The sequence below is a fragment of the Sturnus vulgaris genome, chromosome 4 (assembly GCF_052056855.1).
Source record: "Sturnus vulgaris isolate bStuVul1 chromosome 4, bStuVul1.hap1, whole genome shotgun sequence".
Taxonomy (NCBI): Eukaryota; Metazoa; Chordata; class Aves; order Passeriformes; family Sturnidae; genus Sturnus; species Sturnus vulgaris.
In genome coordinates, this window is record NC_142246.1 from 29,249,682 (window position 1) to 29,269,912 (window position 20,231).

General features: G+C 39.1%; 1 protein-coding gene and 1 long non-coding RNA gene across 5 annotated transcripts in view; one reads left to right on the top strand and one right to left on the bottom strand.

Moving 5' to 3' along the window:
* Window positions 1–14,482, bottom strand: part of MTMR7 (myotubularin related protein 7) — a 41,541-nt gene extending 27,059 nt beyond the window's left edge. The window contains exons 1-3 of the mRNA XM_014873453.2: window positions 14,120–14,482; window positions 3,264–3,386; window positions 1,535–1,697 (exon numbers count right to left, since the gene is read on the bottom strand). Of these exons, the coding sequence (XP_014728939.1) occupies window positions 1,535–1,697; window positions 3,264–3,386; window positions 14,120–14,143 (310 nt within the window). The 5' untranslated portion in view covers window positions 14,144–14,482. The remainder of the gene's footprint in view (window positions 1–1,534; window positions 1,698–3,263; window positions 3,387–14,119) is intronic.
* LOC148223927 (uncharacterized) lies at window positions 13,769–19,896 on the top strand. 4 transcript variants are annotated; one of them, XR_015803097.1, is made up of 5 exons: window positions 13,835–13,975; window positions 14,303–14,366; window positions 16,208–16,258; window positions 17,807–17,891; window positions 19,508–19,646. It is a non-coding gene; the product is annotated as an uncharacterized LOC148223927 (long non-coding RNA). The 4 variants fall into 4 exon arrangements; XR_015803096.1 differs by lacking the exon at window positions 14,303–14,366 and having other exon boundaries at window positions 13,769–13,975; window positions 19,508–19,896; XR_015803098.1 differs by lacking the exons at window positions 13,835–13,975; window positions 14,303–14,366 and adding an exon at window positions 14,856–14,946.
* Window positions 19,897–20,231: the final 335 nt, after the last annotated feature.

Consider the following 20,231-nt stretch of genomic DNA (forward strand, 5'->3'; position numbering starts at 1 on the left):
TCTCTCAGGAATGAATGGAAAGTAGAGCCTGAATAGGTCAAATCATTTGTTTATGGAGTAAAGCATACCTTCTAATGCTGAGTAACCGTATTATCTAAAGAAAGTACAGCTTCATGCCCTGACAAAATGACACTGAAGAGCACTGTCAGGTACAAATGACTCAGCTTGAATCAGAGCCTTATAATTTTGAGTAGGTAGGCAAGATTTCTTTCCTGCCTCAAATCAAGATCAGATAGTTTGCTGGAGAAGGAAAACTACTGTGCAGCTAAATTATGCAAAGAGCTATTTATACAGTGCTGTTACTGCTCAGACCTTCTTGTCCACTGCAGTCAGTCACTAAACTTGCCTTCGGGGTCCTCAGCTACTCTTCCCTCCATCATTCTGGTGCATAGCAGCACACAAACCTCCTCCTGCCTCCAAGAAAAAGGATTACAGAATCACATGCCTTCCAGCATACATGAACATGTACTTGCAGCTGAGGTGCATGGAATGAATCCAGATTTTCATCAGCAGAACCACTGATTGAATTTTTCTAATTGTTTTAAATTTCTCTGATTACTTTCATCCTTCATCACCTAGCTTACCACGTTACTGCTACTACAGTTATACAGTACTACTGCTACTACTAGAACTTTATAAAATTCAGTAGCTGTGCTGGTGGACTGTGCAATTTTTTTACCCCTATACACAGTAGATAAAACTGGTACTCTCCTAAAAAGAAAAAAATTAAAGCCAGTTGTTGTCAGCTTTGTAAAGACTACAGTAGACCATTTCTTTGCATACTGTTAAAATAATAATAAAAAACAAAACTTGGTGCTATATTTCAAAAGTCATAGCTTAAAATAAGCAATCCAGAAGCTTTGTCAGTTGGGTCTTAGGAGAGCACAGTGCAGAGAAACGCTATAATGTAAGCAATCAAATGATGGGCTTTGGCGCAACATTTGGTTTTTCATTGGAAAGGGAAAAGGTTTCAAAAGGATCTTGAACTGAATTCAGAAACACACAGGGAATATTCAAAATGTAGATAATAACAGGCCAATACACAGGCAGCCCAGTGAAATAAAACAACTATTTGTTGCAAAACCTTTCACTGATTTTAAGGAATTTCTGCACAGTACAAAAAGTCAAAACGGAAATCTTGACAGGACCACTAAATATATTGTAAAATTTTTGTTACAACAGGGACGTAAAAGTTACCTGGATTAAAAGTATTCTCCTAAATTTACATTTACACAAGTCATCCAGCAAATGAGTTGCACATAAAATAGCATTATAATATATTTTATGGTCCATGATGCCCTAGAGTATTATTTTAAATAGAAGTTCATGTCATACTTTATGGAGTAAATTACTTGTTATAATGAGCTTTCTTCATTGCTCCACAAATGATTACATCAATATTTCTCTCATAACACATCTCTATTGAACCTTTTTTTCTTAACCTGCAAAGGACAAAGATGCAGAGACACATTTCTTCTATAAATTCTCCCTCTTCAGGATGAAGACTGATTTTTGTGCTGTTTTCTTCCCATACCTGGTCGAGCCAGACGTATCAGAGATATGTAAACGTCATGGCAGTCTCGTTCCTGAGGGATCACCAGCTGGATGACCTGGAAGTTTTTGCAGCGGATCAGTAATGGGCAACCAGTGGCAGTGGTGGCTTGCTTCTCAATAGAGGAAATTTGGCTGTGGAGAACCTGAGGGGAATTGAAAAGAGTTATGCTAGTCAAATCTTTAAGTAATTATTTATAATGATGTGCCAGAGCAGGCACAGTAGTGTCCACTACTGTTTCAGAAAACCCTCATGTTCCTCCTCTTGTAGTTGGCCTCCTATCTCCAGCTTCAGCACCAAGCAGATTGATACATCACCTGCAGACAAAGAGGCATTTCTGAAGTGTTTCAGCTGTTGAAACATCAGCCTGCTCACATTATCCAAAGCTTTTTGTTTGTTTGCTTTAGTGTAAGCTAGTGGTTGCCAAAGCTCTTTTCATCTATTTGCACAGTGAAAAGATGAACCAGCATCAGTTACATAAGGCTAAAATATTGTGCCTCTTCATGGGTAGAAAGGTAATGCTGACATAATTTTGAGTACTGCATCAAATAAGATGAAACATGACAATGAAAATCTAGTCAGGAATAGTGGTATCAAAGGAAGTTGGAGTTAGTGCAAAAATGGACAAGTGATGCATAATTAAGCTACATAAAAGACACCCAAATGTATGGCACTGAGCAATAGCTGCACCTATATGTGTACATGTGTGCTGGTTTGGGCTGGGGTAGAGTTAATTTCTTTCACAGTGGCTGACATGGGGCTGTGTTTGGGATTTGCACTGAACACAGCTTTGATAATAAAGAGATGACTTTGTTATTGCTTACATAGAACCAAGGCCTATTGCAATGCTGGGAGGGAAACTGAGAGTGCATGGGGGGCTGGAGGAGACACAGCCAGGACAGGTGACCCCAGCTGACCAAAGGGAAATTCCAGACCATAGGACATCATATGACATCATGCTCAGTATGTAAAGCAGGGGACGTTTGGAGTGATGGCTTTGTCCTCCCAAGTCACCATTACATGTGACGGGGCCCTGCTCTCCTGGGGATGGCTGAACACCTGCCTGCCCATGGGAAGCAGTGAATTAATTCCTTGTTTTGCTTTGCCTGTGTATGTGGCTTTTGCCTTCACTGTCTTTATCTCAACCCATGAGTCTTCTACCTTTTACCCTTTAGCTTCTCTCCCTTATTCTGCTGGTTAGGGGAGTGAGCATGTGGCTGCATGGGGCTTTATCAATGGCTGGGGTTAAACCACAAGAAAATGCAATGTATATCGTCAATCAATCAAAACAGTTAATTCCAAATACTACTTTATTAAAAAAATAAAGTATTAAACCAACAGGATCACTGATTCAGCACTAGCAGTAAGGGAAAAGGCCAAGAGCTGACAGAGCCAAGGAAGTAGTTCATACTCAAGGCATTTCTCCTTAGGTCTTTTTGAATGATAGGAGCAACAGGTGCAGTTTTCAGCAGCTGTTCCTCAGTCAATCACAGCTGGTATTCATACAGTGAAGGCCCTTCTACTCCTCTTACTATACTGTAATATCTAGAATCCACTGAACATTTTTGAAAATTACTAGGCTGGAACTTCACATGGCCTCACAAAAGCATCCATATGAACTATTTTTAAAGTGTTTTGGAAGCAATTTTCAAATTACCATCAGTAAAGTGCCATGCATTTACAGATAACTGAAATAATAAAAAATTCATACCCAGGTTTCTTTGCGAGTTTCAGAACCATTCTCCACAAATATGACATGGGTAGCTGTTAAATATAAGGTTCCCACCACAGCTCTTCTTGAAGATAAACGATCAAGTAACCTAACGTTTTCCACCTATACAAAAAAGTGACAGAGGAAAAAAAAAAAGAAATAATTAGGCTATGACAGAAGGCTCAATAGTGAGAGCTCAATGTTCACATTTCACCTATTACAAAGTTCTTTTCAGCACAACATTAAATATCAAAGAAGTATAACTATATGAGAAAATGTGATTATATTATGTGATCTATTTCCAGATTTTCCTTAATGTTCCTTTTCCCCCTCTCTTGTGATAGCTCTGTATCCAAAAACCTCTTACTTAACACTTCCAAAGACAAATTTCTTACTTGAGCTCTTGTGATCTCATCTTACCAAAGCCCTGTGACAGCGAGGCAGGGCCTGTCTTTCAGCTAAACTCTAGCTCCATTCAAGCCATTCCAGCTAAATTAAAATAACAAGGAGTGTCTTTCCTTAATGGGTCTCAATCAGGCAAATTTTCTCACCTGCAAATCTCTGTTAAGATTTAAAACAACGTTAAAAGAGTTCAAAAGAAACATTTTCATGCTGGTCCCTACATTCCTGTTAGGGCTGACAGCAGAGGTCACACTGGAAGTTTTTGCCTTCAGTAACTTTTCAATAGGACTCAAGAACTCCACTTCCAGTGCGCTCCCACCTTGGGCACAAAATGGCCATTCTCCCTTTGCTGCACTCCTGACAACAGGAGAGTCCAAAACACGATATTAACTCTCAGATCACCAGCTTGTGACTCATACATCATTAGCATTTTGTATAAGGCATGTACTATAGGCACCTATTAGAGGTAGGAAACAGATGATCTTTAAGGTCCCTTTGAAAACAAACCATTCTATCCTTCTGTGATTTCTGACTGAGAAACCAGAATAATAAAACAATCAAGAAGTTGTATATTCAGTGGGATAAAACTTGCCCAAAACAGTAACCAATTTGCTACCATGGGTTTGATGGATCCCCTACTACAACAATTTTAAAACTAATATAAGTTGATTTTCCTGAAAAACATAATGCCAGCATCAGAGAATTACATGTTTGGAATGTGTATTACAACTACATTACACTATTTTAAAAATAGGAATAAACAAAACCTTAAAATTAAAATAAGCCAGTTTAGTAGCAAAACACTTAAAATCAAACAATTATTAAAGCAGAGTAATCTCCCTCAAGGCCAGCTATAATCTGTTTTAAACAAAAATAAAACTATTTATTTAAACAAAAAAATCCTGCTAGAAAGCATGGATAAAATCTTTTCCCAGGGCCATCTACTTCAGAGGTCATGTATTAGCTTGAGAAGGAATGGAAGAAATACAATATTAACCCAGCAAGCATTCAGCGGCAAGCAAAAGAGGAGGGATGATACAAAAGGAAAACGTAGGCAGTGCCCTTCTAAAAGGAAGCCACAAAACCAATAAAAATCAGCATTGTCTGGATGAAGAAAGGTCCCTACACTGCAGTCCAGCCAACAGGGACCCTGCTGTACAGGCACTGATCTTGCACAAGGCACTCATCACCCACCCCAGCCTACAAAGTGAGCAGGCATGGGCCATGAAACACAGGCAAAGCATCCACACAGCAGGCAGGGCTGAGGGATGCATTTCCAGACCTCCTGGGCCACATCCTGCCCCACTCATTAATCACAGCCCCATGACTGAGAAATGCTAACCAACAAAGCTCCTCTTTGGTTGTGGTTTGTTCTTCTTTTTTAAATAGAGCTACAAATAAATTAAAGGTTGGATGTGAATGAATAGGAACAGTTGCAGTAAGAGCTGTGTGGTGAGTCTGATTTCATCAAAGCAAATGCAGTGGCTGCAGCGGGGGAGATGAGAACTCACCTCTCCCTGCAGTTTGTCTCTCAAGGACAGACAGCTGCAGCAGCTGAGGGAAGAGTGTGAGAGGCAGGCATGCAGTCATGCTCCTTCAGGATCTCAGCCCAGCTCTGGGGCCTTCCTAAGATGAGGTCACACATTTTGAATAGCCATAACTGTGTTTACATTCCATTAATTTTATTAAATAACATTTTGTATATCCGTAGATTATTGGCAGGGATAACACCCTGTGAGATTGAAGTTCACATTTCAGCTATACATTGTCCAATAAAATCCCTTTCTCCTGCTCTATTTTTTTAAATCTGTCACCAGTAATGTGCCACACGTGCTGTTATGGATCCTTCCCTCCATCCTCCTGTTCCAAGAGTGAAGAGCCCATCTTTACATAGCTGTGACCTTTATGGAAGCAATTCCAGACAAGCTCTTCCACACTTCTGATTACTCTGTGTGAGGTCTACTTCCTGAGAAAAGCCCAAAAATGCAAACAGAATTTAAAAGTTGGATGTACAACAGGTTTTTGTGGTTTGTGTAGTGGAATAGTGGTGTTTACTGGTTTTCTTTTGATTTAAAGTTCTCAAACATTGATTGCTTTTTTGTCCTCTGCTGAGCACAGTGGGGTTTGAGTTAGTTTTGGGGATTTTTTTGCTTTGTTTTTTTTAGAATTAGTAATTGTTACTCTTAGTCATGCCCGTATACATAAGTTAAGATCTACTCCCTCATGTGCATTATCTTATATTTAATAATGACAAATTTAGTCCATCAGTATAAATGAGGCATTGTTCAGTCTTAGATTTCATTCTGTTGGTCAAAGGATTCAGAGAATGAGCCTTCTTTCTTCTTCTGCACTCTCACAGTCAGGAAAAGAAAGCCATGTCCAGTAGTGTCTTTAAACCTAGAGAGTTTGGGAATAGAGAGGATGGGAATATGTTCATTTCCACAAGAGGAGAACACACATTGCAATAGTGCTTTGGAAGAAGAGTAGTTTTTCTATCTAAAAATTATTACTTTTCTTTTTTTTTCCTATAAAACAGTGCTCCACTTTTTCACCAAAACAACCGTAGACTTTATTGGAGAATGTAGGAAATTTTGTATGTACTGACATATGTCAGGAAAAAAGCATAGAGACCATGCACATCTGCCTCACCCAAATTGAACAGCTGGTGTGAGGGACCAGATCAGAAAACACAAGTCTGTAAAACTGAGAGCTGGAAGACCACAAAGAGTTAAAAGGAGAGCAATAGCCAAGGCATCAGGTATCTAAGTAAAACTTCAATAATTTAAATAATTAATTTGAAGCTCTTGCCTATCTCTTTTTTTTCTTCTTCTTCTTTTTTCTCTTTTCTGATGACTGTGGTTGTCTAGGCCTAAAGAAAAGACCACCAGGGGATTTATTTCAAGAACTACAACCGCTTACATGGAGATAAAAAAAGTTGCCCAGAAAACTCTATTTCCAATGCAACACAGATGACAGAAGGAGGCAAAAATAAAAGTTAAAGGCAACACAGATTAAGAACAGATGGAAGGCACTTTTTACTCAGAGAATAAACATGACAAATTACTTACGAACAAGGTTGCCAGGAGGTCATTCAAGAAAAAAATGTCATATTAAGGAAAATCATGGGCCAAAGTTTTATTTAGGCACAACTCCCACCAGTTTCGATGGGACTCCCACCTAAGGAAGAACAGCAAGTATGACCCTGAAAGCATTTGGAAAAGTTTGCATGCCAAAATGTTATTCCTAAAAATATTCATGTACCCTAATTTGTTTTCATTTTTAGTTTAGATAACTTTTTAAATAAGCTTTGACTGCATGACCTATTTTTGAACAGGCAACCTTCATTCTCACTTTTTTAAGCTGTTTCAGTGCCTCCAAACAGGTCAGTGCAGAAGTTACTGCTACTATTTCAGGCTGTTCTCAGTTCCACGTGGGAAAGCTTTTTCAGATGAAGGCAGGATCAGTTCAGACTGTAGGCTCAGACTGCCCATTATCACTGAGCATCTTGAAGGAGCTGAAAAGTCTATTTGTCAGCCAAGAACAAAAGAGATCAGCTCCCATACCACTGAGTGTTGTCCATTCCTTTAGGAGGAACCCTGACCGAATGTCTCCTCTAATTCCTTATCCCAAGAAGAGAAAGGCTAGAAAACCCTCCCAGCCAGGAGAAAGATGCCAATTAAAGCTAAGCAGGGAATGTCCTCACTCAGGCCACATCCTTAGGAGCTTCTCTCTTATTCAGACAGTTGAAATTCATTGCTCTACAACAACCTGTGAAAGCAAGTTTCATGTAAAAGCTGATAAAGTACCTTGAAATTTGGCTGTACAAATGAGTTTCATTGATTCTTCAAGGATAAAGAAAGGCCACTTTCACAAAAAAAGTTGACCCAAAGCCAAGGCTGGTCCCTAAGGGCACACACTTTGCCCCACAAAGGTTTCCTCTTGTCCATCCCCTTGGACTCCTTCACTGACCAGGGATTTCTGCTTCCTTCCCTACTCTCCTTATGAGGTTACACACACGAGTAAAACAAGAGGAAACTGCATCCTGGGAATTCATGACAGGACTCTCACTGACCTCAGCACTGCAGGCACACAAAAGCTAAGGGAAGAGCTTGTGAAAGCCAAAAGCCTGAGCCTAATGAGAAAAAAGGAGCACAGCTGGTATGGTTTGAGGCCAAGTGGAATATTTGAGCTTTCTTCACCCTGGTTGACCCTCAGCTATCCATGTGTTTAGCGTAATTCCTGAGAGTGAAAAAAGACAACATGTAAAAGACCAAATACTATTACTACTTTTTCCAGCACAAAGATAATAGTGTCGTACTTGTTAAACAAGATGTACAATAAGTGATCTTTTTTACAAGATCTTGGAGCAAGAATAGAAGAAAACTGAATTGTCTTTTAATGTGGTTTCTATTCTATTTCGTAAGAATCATAAAAACTCTACTTGATGTGTGTTACTTTTTTATATTTCCCTCTCTGAAAAGATCTCCCAAGTGCAGTAAAATAATGCACAGTCTATGAATTTAGATGGTTGCATATGTCAAAAGACTCAAACAAAGCCAAAAGTAAATCATTAAATTTAAGTAAAGACACCTTAAAATATGCATTGTTCAAAGTTTCCTCAGGGCAAATTTGGCAGGATGGGGGAAAATATTCAAGAAAAATCGAAACAAGTTTAATTTTCTAAAGGGCAAATGTGAAATGGAAGAAAAGAGCTGAAAAAAGAATAAGGAATGATTCATAATAGCAAGACAGAGAACAAAGTACCTAATAATGTGGCTTTAAAAGAAGAAACTATTGTCTGCTAAGATCTATAAAAAGAGTGAGGTCAGCACCACATTATCAGGCACACCTGAGTAGCAGCTGCATAATGACAGCAGTTAACAAAAACATTATCAGAGCATAGAGCATTACAATATGGTGTCTACATCATAACACAAGGCTCATAAATAAAGTTTTCTCTTTCTGTCTGTATTAGATCTTCCTTATCTAGTAAAGGAGGAGAGAGGAACTAAGTGTATTCTATTAAAAATCCTATCTAAGACCTTCAATTTAGGGAAAATAGGGCTTCCTCAAGGCAGTAAATCTTAATACATTTGCCAAATTTGTTTAGATTTGGTTCTGAAAAGATATATAGGGAGAAATAATTCTGCGTGCAGCCAAGGGATACTGAAGTGTATCTTTAAACTCCTGTGTTCGATACAGGCTCTTCTGTTACATGTTTAAAACCATGCCCTGTTCAGCAGCCTATTTCAGAGCAGCAGTACCAAGCCATTTCGGCTCTGTGCACGAGAGATTTGCATTAAAAATTGATTTGTAGGACTCCTTTTTCTGGTGGTAGAGACCTGTCTTTCTCAATAGAGTACACCTGCACAGCAGGAAATGTCAGTGTCATTTTCTATTGCAAATAGATCACTCCTTTAGTTTACAGACAGCAATAGCTCAAATACCACCCACTTGGGCCCATTAACAGCAGGCCTAGACATTCCAGCCTTGACCACCCCAAAGCCTAACTTCTTAAATCCTTTATTCCAACTTCAGCCTCCTCCTATGAAAAAAAAAATTTAAAAAAAGAAAAAAAGTCAAAGAGGACAAAGAGGACCCGGCAGACATGCTGTCTTAATGATTTTCAGTACTATGCTTCAAGTGCAATAAGGTTTAGAGTTAGTGGTTTAGACATAAATACCAAGACAACTAATTAAAATACATGACTGCCCATGATTTTTAGAGCTTGTTTTGTGACTTTATCCAGTTACCTCTTCATTGAGTGTCACATTATTGAAAATATGAAAGTCTGTGTGATCTTCTGACCATTTTTGACTAAATATTTTGGGAATAATGGCTGTTATAAGATTTTGTTTAAATCAAAACTCACACTAATAAGAAAGTAGCTTGATGACTCTAATTCAAAACAAATATTTTATAACACAATTCCAAACAGATATTTTAAGTCCAATCTCACAATATTTGAATTTTTTTTGCAGCTCCTATTTTCATTTTATCCACCTCCAGTCTGATGTTACCACAGAACATTCTCTGGCATAGTATACTACAAAGCTCACTTGTATTAAATTTATCCTTTGGGCTCAAAGTTTCATAACACAAAGATGGAATAAATAGAAACCAAAGAAAACGAAATTGCATTCTAAATAAGGAAGATTTATTAATAAGAAAAAATCTGTAACTCACAAAATCAGAGTTAAATGTGATTACTACCAGGATTAGTGTAGATGTTTTAATGCATCATTTGACTAAAGCAGTGAAGTAAAATGACATATTTGAATCCATTAAACATTACTGGACTCAGAAAAGGCCAAACAATTTTTAACCACGATGTAAAGAGTTATGAAACCAGAAAACACCAGCTGAATTGTAAGACACACTGCTCTAAGTTGTATACTTAGAAGAAAGTACAGAAACCACCTTCACACAATACTTGGAAATCAGAAAATCAGCTTGGCACTTAAAAGACATTGCAGTTGTGTTTGCTGCAACCTGATGACCAAAACACCAATAAAAGGCAAAGGCCATGCCAGCCTCACCTCCTCTACCTTTTCTAAGTAGCAAACCAAACAAAAGTTTAGCCATACTCTAGTACTATAGTGAAGGGCCTGTAGCACTCCATTCCTCATTCCCAGTGGGGGAAACGACCAGTCCATATCCCCAGGTGTTTCCTGATATCACCTCAGGGCTGCTGCCACCTTTCTACATAACTGAAATAAACCAAACTTTTCCAGAAGGAATTGTAGCTTGAATACAGAGACCATAACTATAATATCACATCTTATCTCAGTAGAAGGCACACAGAGAGCAGTGGCAGAGTATGTCAATTTACCTTAAAATAAAGGTGGAGATCCAGCAACTCAGAACATGCAGTTGGAAGAGTAAAGACTGGGCATGCTGGGTTCAGTTTTGCTATTGATCTAGATAGACACCTGGACAAATATTTTGCCATTTACATTGTCATATATAATGTGGATATAAATTATATGGGTTTCCTGATGGACAACTTGTGAAAAAGGACATGTTACAAAACCTTATAGAAAAGCAAGAATTATGGAAAGTAGATTGAAAACAAAGCAAACACACAGCTCATTTAAATGCTGGAAATTTATTCTCTGAAGTGATACACCTGGTAGAGATATTTGTCATTAACGTGGGAGCAGATCTTAATTGTGCCTGAGAGAGGCATCATTGAATGGAAATACCTCACTGTAGCATCACAAAAATGAAAGCACTTGAGCAACTCAAATCATCCCAAGTATTCTGTTAACACTGAGCCAAAAGAATTTCTGGGTGAAGTGCACTGAAGACAGCTAGTACACCAGGGATAAACTGATGTGTTCTTTATTATAAGGCCATTAAGTAGGCCTGCTGCCAATATACAAACACAAATGATATGAAGAATTACAAATAAAATAAAGTAACTGATTAGCTACAGTGCATGAAGTTGTCCTATGAGCATATCTACAGAGCTCTGTATCTATCACCCTGTCCATGGCCACACATATCTCTATACATGCCCATAAGACATGCTTCTCATCTTCTCAGTACTGCAGATTTCTTTTTTTCTGAATGTTATGAGCTGTTTGTCGTATTTTGGGTTTGGAGAGCTATCCTAAACTATCTTGCTGTTCAATCCAAACTCATGTCAGTCACTGGTTTTACTAATTTTTAATTTTTAAATGAGCATGGGAGTCATATATAATTCTATTCAACAATGAGGGATGGTTTCCAATAGCTAAACTTAAATTACAGCCTTCATACACAGGATGGTACTTACCTTGTGAAAATACAGTGCCTATATATGTTCATACAGGCATACATCAGGTGTGCACACTGTTTTCTACCAAGACTACAATGATAGAACAACAGTCGTGAGTACACCAAATAGTTACAGGTGTTAGCAGGTGGATACACACAGCCTGTTGGGAAAGCACCAGAATGGCTTTTGCACTGGGAAATCCTACTCCAGAAGAGTCTTGGAAAACAACGTGTGGGTAAAAGAGACACAAAGGAGCTTCAACACAGACAAACATAGAGACCTCCAGGGAAAACAACGTAAAACATATCTACAGAACAATGGACTGGATATAGGAAAGAGGTCTTGGCATCATTGATGAAATTTCTCTGAAAATATCAGAATCTGGTGGGGTGTGATCAAGATTTACTGTGAAGGCATGGATAAGGTGAACATGCAATTTTTATTGAACAAATTCTTGAAGCTAGAAGGAAGTAATATTGAAGGAAGCTACTCAGGACTTTTCAATGGACAGAAGAAGGTGATTTTTGTAAAGCCATGATATCTTCTGGAACTTGCTTCCATGCAGGCGGCAGAGCCAGAGAGTGTAATCCAGTCTATAAGGAGCTCTGGCTAATTCACACAAAGAGGTCCACAAATGGACACTAATGGAATGAGGAAGAGCTGGACCCTAATAAAATTGTAGATGCTGAGAAGCTGCAGAATATGGCCAGGTCTAAATGATCTCTCTCCTCTGTCACTCTGGCACAGAGTAGTTATCTTAATGAACAACTGGTATGGAATTACCTTCTGCTTTTTTAATGTCCGTTATGTTTTATCAGATTAATTTTAATATTTATGAACCATAAATCACTACAGCCATGTTTCACTTAAAATTAAAACAATTGCTGAGACCTAGTGGGCGTCATGTAATATAAACCTCCCTCTGAAGGAAAAGCTTTTACGTAGGCCAAGAATTTTGTTTTCAGATATTATTATGTTTATTAACTTGCTAAGTGTGGGATTTATCTTGATTTTCCATTTGGCAGGGTTTGTGAATCAAGGAAAGTGTCATTATTCTGAGATTAATACCTTTGCAGAGCAAGGCAGTCACTTCTCAAATTTCTCTCAGTGCAAGATTGTATGGAGTCAGGAAATGTGACACCAGAAGCTAATATGATACTGTGAGTTTTCCCTTACCTATTTTTACCTTACAGGCCTTGGAAATCATTTAATGTTCAGTTCCAAATTATCAAAACAGTAAAAACAGGAAAAAAATACCCCTACAAGTTCTGGTGACTGATTTTAAGCTGAGGCGTTTAAAAAAATATCAAAGGCAGCAATTTTGTTAGGTAGCTGTAGGTACAGTGATTTTTCAGTGTATTTAGGAGTAACTGGAGAGATTAAGTATTTCAGTAGTGACTCATGTTGATTTTCTACATTTATGTTGGAAATTTTAAAGGGTTTTTGTATCCCCGGTACCTTTAAATCTTGCCTTCTAAATTGCTCTCTTATATCAGATACCTTTTAGCATAGCCATAATGTAAGAGACTGGCAGGATCCAGGACTGCAGAATCACTTCACATCGAGTTAAGGTATTCAGTGACCCGAGGCATTGGTACAGTGCCTTCCTACAGTACCAGATACAGAAATGGGTTTTACATATGCAGAGTAATATTTGCAGGACCTGGTTGTAGAAAAGAAAACAGATAAGCTTCCATTGCCTGCAACAGAGACTTGGCTAAGTCTTCCATTCACAGCAAATACGACCATTTATCTTTTTGGATATTTTTCTACCGTTATTAATTTGTTTTCAACATTTTTCTCATTCACATTTCCAGTATTCTTCAGTGAATGGTCAGGAGCATCGATACAGACAGCTTCCACTGATTGTATCCTACCTGCAGGAGGATACAGTCATACTATTCTGAAATTCTTCCTTCCCAAAAAGGCAGATACCAGATCATGAAATGACATGAGAAGAAAGGCAATTATTATAAATGACTATCTTCTTAATAGATTTACAGCTGAACATCTAAAGGCCAAAAAAGATAGACAAATAACAAGGCCTTAATCTCAAATTCATGCTGTCATAATATGACAAATGAAAATAAATGCAAATGAATTCTTAATTTTAGGGGTTTGGTTATTAAATAAATAAACAAACAAATAAATAAATAAATAAATATATCCCACTCCATTTCGAATTAACATATGGCTCTGGTTCACTTTTTTGCTATTACCTTTAATTTAACCCTTTTACGTGTTAAAACGGTATCTTTTTTCAAGAGTAAAGTGGCAATTTTGTTAGCAAATACAGGCCTAGTGCTCAGAAAGCTGTAGAAAAGGACAGATTACGTCGGCTAAAGATCGCACATATGCGTAGAGAGACCACATCAATTCATCACCGAGCCTGAGATCTCGGTGCGAGCACAAGCCGTGTGAAGAGCAGGTGACGCCGCTCCCGTTTGGGATCCCTACAGCTCCGGACGGTGCCTGCGTTAAGAGCAGAGCCCGAACAGGAGCCCGACCAGCGCAGAGCAGCGCGCCCGCCTCTCGGCGTTCCGGCCAGGTATCACGGCCCGGACACCACGGACACCAGCCCGCAGCACGGGCGGGAAGGCCGTGGGGGCCGGCAGGGCTGCGGTGCGAGGCTGCTCCGGGCAGGGGCAGGGGCGGGGGCCGTGGGGATGCTGCCGCGGCCGGCGGGACCCACCTTGGGCATCCGGATGTGTTCCATGGCGGCAGCGCCCGGCCGAGCTCCTCCGGCACCGCCCGCCGGGGCCAGCCTGCGCACCTGGCCTCTCCCCGCCTTCCTCCGGCCCTGCTCCCAAGAACAATCGATTTATTTTTAATAATCTGTTTTCATTTTATGTTTTCCTCGCGTTTTCCGGCGCAGATGGGAAGGAAGAAGGGAGGATTTATTGCCGGCAGATGATGTGCCCGCGCTGCGATGCCGGCAGGTCAGCGGCTGGCTCCACCTCCCCGGCAGCTGCCATGCGGCCCCGGCGGCGGGGATGCTCCGTGCCCAGCCCGACCCGGCCCGGCTCGGCTCGGCCCGGCCCGGCCCGGCCCCGCCGCCCCCGGCACCGCCGCCGAGCCCGCAGCCTCCGCCCCGCGGGCACCGGGGACAACCCGCCCGCTCTGCTGTCCTGTCGAGCATCACATCGCTCTGCCCTTTCTTCCAGGAGAGATAAGCTCGGAAGCATAAAGCGAGCTCTGTCTGAGATCGCCTCCCCCCATTTTGTTCGTTCCCTGGCCCAGCATGTACAGTAGCTCAAAGACAAAAGCTGCATTTACTGAAACTGAAGCACTGAATTTTGTTTATCTCAAGCTCTGTGTGTCTGTAATTCACGACTTTGCTGCATCCTCAGATTTGCACAAGGGAGTATTTTCTGTGACGCACAGTTTTCAGCCTTATGCCAGAAATTCCTTTTCCCATCCTTTGCCTTACCTATCGTCAGAGATGTGTTTCCTCTTGGAGTAAAAAAAAATGACACTGAGATTGTTTTCCCAGTTTACCAGTGTGAAGATAAAGAATAGGTATCTCTAACCATCTTCGAATTGCTATCATATTCAAAGCAAAAAAAGAAAATTCTCAGTGTTTATACCAATGTGTAAATGACTAGAGGTCCTAATATAATATTTCAGACACAACATAAATATAAAATGCCCAGGTGTTCTGTACTGATCACGGTATTCCAGCAATTCCTCACAAGTAGGAACTAGCCTCATGGAGGCATAGAAATAAATGTGGGAACCTGCCAAACAAACCCCACGAAGTCTGCAGCAAGAGGACTCTGCTCCAGAGCAGCAGAAGCTCTCCACATTATCCTCTTCTTGCCTGCAGAGAAGACAGCAAGCTTAATTTGTTTCATGAAAGATAAAAAAAATAGTTGAAAATAACACAGAGTTACCAAAAACAGAAATGCATTTTACCCCAAAGGAAAGGGAACAATAGGTACGGCGGCATTGATTCCAAAGTTTCTCCAATCCTGGCACTTTTTTGAATGAATGGTTAAATGAGGGGTTTTTTTCTCCATTTCTTATCCACAAAATCCAGGGCATCAAGAGGGTTTTTGTTTTATATCAACTCTTAAGTTAGAGGAGACAGAAGCTGTACTATCATGAGTGGAAAATAAGTCACCCCTGGATTTGACCATTCTTACCACTCCCATTTTTGGCCCATTTCTGCTCACCTCTCTCTCATAGTTTAGCTGCTGTTTGGATAGTATCCGTACATGTGCATAAAGTGTGGACTTCACCAGACTCCTGATCAGTGGTATATTTTTATTCTCTATTTTAGGCCAGAGCATCAGAATCAATTAAGAATTAACCAACCATGGAATATGTTTCCTTTGTAGTTATGACTGATGTAATTCACTGCATGTATTATCTTTTGGCATTACCACCAATGAGTAAAGTTGGAAGAAAGTCCATTTATCCTTTCAGTTCCCAGAGATGCTTTTACTCTGGTACATTTTGTGATTTATCACAGCCAAGTTCAAGTCCTACAGCTGATGTCAGGAAAACTTTCAGATGTAAGTGCCAATGTACTTTAAGTCTCCCTCACATTCATCAGTAGCTGCAAAACTAAAGCATTGCTGTTCATGTGGCAATCAGTTGCTCAACATCCTGACAGAGATTTTGGCCTGTCTTGGGCTGATAAAATAATTGATGGGTGAATGAAGCTGTAATCAGAACTTGGGTTTAGATAAAAGGTACATCTAATGTAATTGTCATGGAAAGCTTCAGTAAGCACAGCCTTCTAAAAATTCTCTTATATTGTTCATTTGCATTTCAGGCTCATGAAGACTGCTGCCTCAACAGTCGGGAAATTAAATCCTCTGTAAAGGTATAATCAAAAATATTTCTGCAGATTACTGCTCTGACATCGACTAAGATGTAGGGGCAGGAAAATTAAATTGCCATGCCTACATAGGGTTTGACCTACCTACTGAAACTGCCAATAAAGTTCTTAATTTATTTCCCATGAAGAAGACTGGTCACTGAGGACTAGAATCACACCAGTGTAATTATCTTCTACATCCATAAGTAACAGAGTCAGCTTTCAGCCTCATCCATTAAAACCTGAAAGTAGATTTCACTTTTAATATGTAAACATTTCTGTTATATTCAGTGGAGTCACCCAAATACTCTGACATTTTGCACACTACCTACTTGGCCTGGATTTGAACCATCATGTTAGATGGGGAAGATTTTGTGGATTTATTCGTGTTTACCGATTATATCTTGCTTTTTAAAGTAATTTCCTGTGAGCTGCATTTTAATATAATACAAAATCAAAGAATACACTTAGGTACTTCTAATACTTATTTTAAAATTTAGTCTACAGATGTAGGGAAGATAATAACTGAAAATTGGTGGTATAACAGCTTTGTTGCTGGAACAGCTATAGCCAAGGTGATGGAATCCTCCAACTGAAGAGTCTGGTATATGGGATGAAGATGTGGAGATTGGGCTCAGCCCATTACTGTGGGATAAAGTTTGAGTGCAGCCCTGGATTGGTGGATGAGAAATGGAGCTAAGAAAACACAGTTTCTTCACCAAAGAAATGCATTTGCACCCACTGATGGCAGAAAGTGGGTTTTGGGCATCAAGTCTTTCTCATGCAATTCATCATGCAGGTCTTTGTACATTATTTGTTGAAAATTACACACAAACCAGATAGGACTATAACAAAGCCAACTGACTTTCTTGTCAGTTTTCTTCAAATTAAAATATCCAGTAAGATGCGTGGCAATATAGACTTTTTGTAGTAGAAAAAGGGAAACAGTACCATTTTTTACCATAAAATACAGTATATGAATAAATTTTCAAACATACCTACACCAGTAATACACAAGAGCGTCATGTAACTTGTAACTACTTTATAGTTTCAAAATTCTTTTCTTCCACAATTTCATAGTAATTCCTTCACAATATAAAAACCAGCCCTATAATTTCTTGGAATCTTTAAGTTTGTAAAAGACCTCTAGAATAACTGAGTCCAGCCGTTAACCTGAACATGTTACCATTAAACATAATACACAACCTAAACCTTCTCTAGCCCAGCTTGAGATCATTTCCTCTCATCCTGTCACTGCCTGGGAGAAGAGACCAACCCTCACCTGGCTACAGCTTCCTTCCAGGTAGTTGTACAGTGATAAGATCTCCCCTGAGCCTCCTTTTCTCCAGGATAAAAAAACCCAGCTCCCTCAGCTGCTCTGCTCCTCATAAGATTTGTTCTTGCTATTTCCTTCCATCAAGGTTTTTCATGCTACTTGTCAAATGATAAAGATTAATTCAATTGGAACATGTTTACACCAGAGATAATAAGTACCACAGATTCAGAAACAATGTGTCTGTTTATATTTGTTTCATAACATTTGAACTTTTCTAGGGAACATGCAACCTTCTCCTGGCAAATGAACTTGGACACAGAGACTTCACCCCCAGTTAACACAGCAGGAACTGCATGTGACAAGGTAAAGGATGCGAGGAGCAGCTGCCCCTTTATTGTTTAACTTGACTGTTACTAGGTTTGACCTTTTAACTCTTCCTTCAAGAATTGCTCAAAGTCTTTGATTAGGCCCTGCTATAAAACATTGTTACATTGTTATAAAAGCAAAACTTTTGGCAGGAAAAAATACCAGCCAGCCTCTGGAAACTAGAATGGTTTTGATGCTATTCTGCACATAAACAAACTGATATTTATATCATACAACCCATACCATATAATATTTTAATACATGATATATGATGCATTACACATGATATCTGGCCAGGTTTGTGATAACTAGAAAGAAATGTATAGTAGAGAAATAAAATACACAAAAGTCTAAAATTACTCAGGATATATGTCCAGTTAGTTACATGTGGATTTCACAAATTGAAGAAACAGGTATGGTTATGGCAAAGTGATAACTCTTGATGAAATAAGAGCATTTCAACAAGATTGGAATACTCAATCTTATTGCTCTGAAGTGTTGCATTTTTCATAACAAAGCATGTCGACACAACCAGCTGGAGATACAGTGGGAGAAGATCAGTCATGATGTCCTGGAGCTGGTATTTGTCACACCACACACAACAGTGAAAGAAAACCTTAGCACTTACAGGTAGGGGTCGGTCAGTCATTACAATACGGATTGTAGGGGCAAGAAGGAGAGAAGTGCTTCTCAGTATAGCTAGTGGAGAAACAGACTCTTCCATAAGATGATTTAAAGCTCCTAAACTCTTGCTTAGAGATTTGCCTCCAAACTGTGGCATCTGTCATATACTGACTACCTTTACGTTAGCTTGTCCTGAATCTTAGACACGAAATACTCCCTTAAATGATTTTAAAGAATAAAAATAACTTTTTAAACAAGATATATATTGTTAAAAATACATTTATCTTAGACCATTTCCATTGAAACATTCAGTCAGAGACTCATCAACAACTCAGAAGAAAATAAAGGTATGAAGTTGAAAGCAGACTGCAGTTGTGTGTAGTCTGAAGCAGTATTGCTCAATGAAAAATAACATCATGATATCAAGGCAGCTTCCAACACTTTCAGAAAGAAAATTTTCTTAGCTTATGAGACCATATTAATGGTTTGCCTATAGCATTTTTCCCAACATGAAGAAAAAGGTATGAATGTGTTACATTTGGGTTTAGGGAAAAAAGACTAGAGAAGAAAGAAAAAGTGGATAACAAAAGAAATGTATTACCCGGCCTTCATATGAGAATTAGCTAAAGTTATGTTTAAGATACTGAAGAGTTTACCTTGAAGCTCTCCACTGATCTATGATGATCAGAATTCAGTGAAGCAATTGCCACTTTTATATTCATGATTATGCATGGATGTGTGATAGTTGTAAATTAATTTTGATTACTCTCCAAACTTTACAGAAACTACAATGCTGTATGAAGTGAAATTTTAAAAAAGCACAGTTGTTTTCCAAAAATATATAATAAAACCCTCACTGGAATGCTGTTTCATACTTCAAATTCACACCACATGATAGTATATTTTTGAGATAATTTGTTTCTCTCTGCCTCTAAAAAGAAACCTTAAGATTAGTCTTGCTTGCTTTTTTTTTTTTTTTTTTCATACAGTGCTGAAGCCAGACACAGTTCTTCAAATGTCTCTGCAGAATAGCTGAAACTGATGTGATTCCTACCACCTGACTGACAAGCAGCCATCACAATAAGTGGCCAGAATCAGTTTTGGCTGCCTTGTGCTTCTTGAAATCCTTCTGAATTTCAGGTGATTGCCTTGGCCCCTTACCTATCATAGGATTATGGAAATAAACTGTCACTGTGTAAGCTGTCAGTGAAGTATCACTAAACCTCTGTGGTAAAGGGGTTCAGAACACACAGTAATCTTTAAGCTACCGACAAGCAATTTAGTTTTCAAGAAAAAGCTGATTAAGCAAGGGTCACAGGAACTTCAATGTTCAGAGTGAAAGCGTGTTATGAATAAATTCATGAGTGTTTTTACAAAACTTGCCCATTGTTATTGTTGAATTCACTTTGTTTCACCTGGTCGGTATCTTTCAGGTTCCATTACTGCTGCTCAGGTTTAGGGAAAAAGTTTTATTTGGGATGGGTTCTGAAGAAAGTTCAAACTGCTTCTGGCACTCCAGGGCTCTGAAGTTCAGGAAATTTCCTTTCTCTAACTCCTGAAATTTTCTCACCCTGTGTAGTATTAAATTTTATTCTTTATCTCTGTCGATTATTTTCATGAGAAGACAGTGTTTGATATGATCTGTTCCCAGACTGGAATGTCCAGAGTATTGCTAAAAAATAGTTCTGCTCATTGGTCACAGGGTTCATGAAT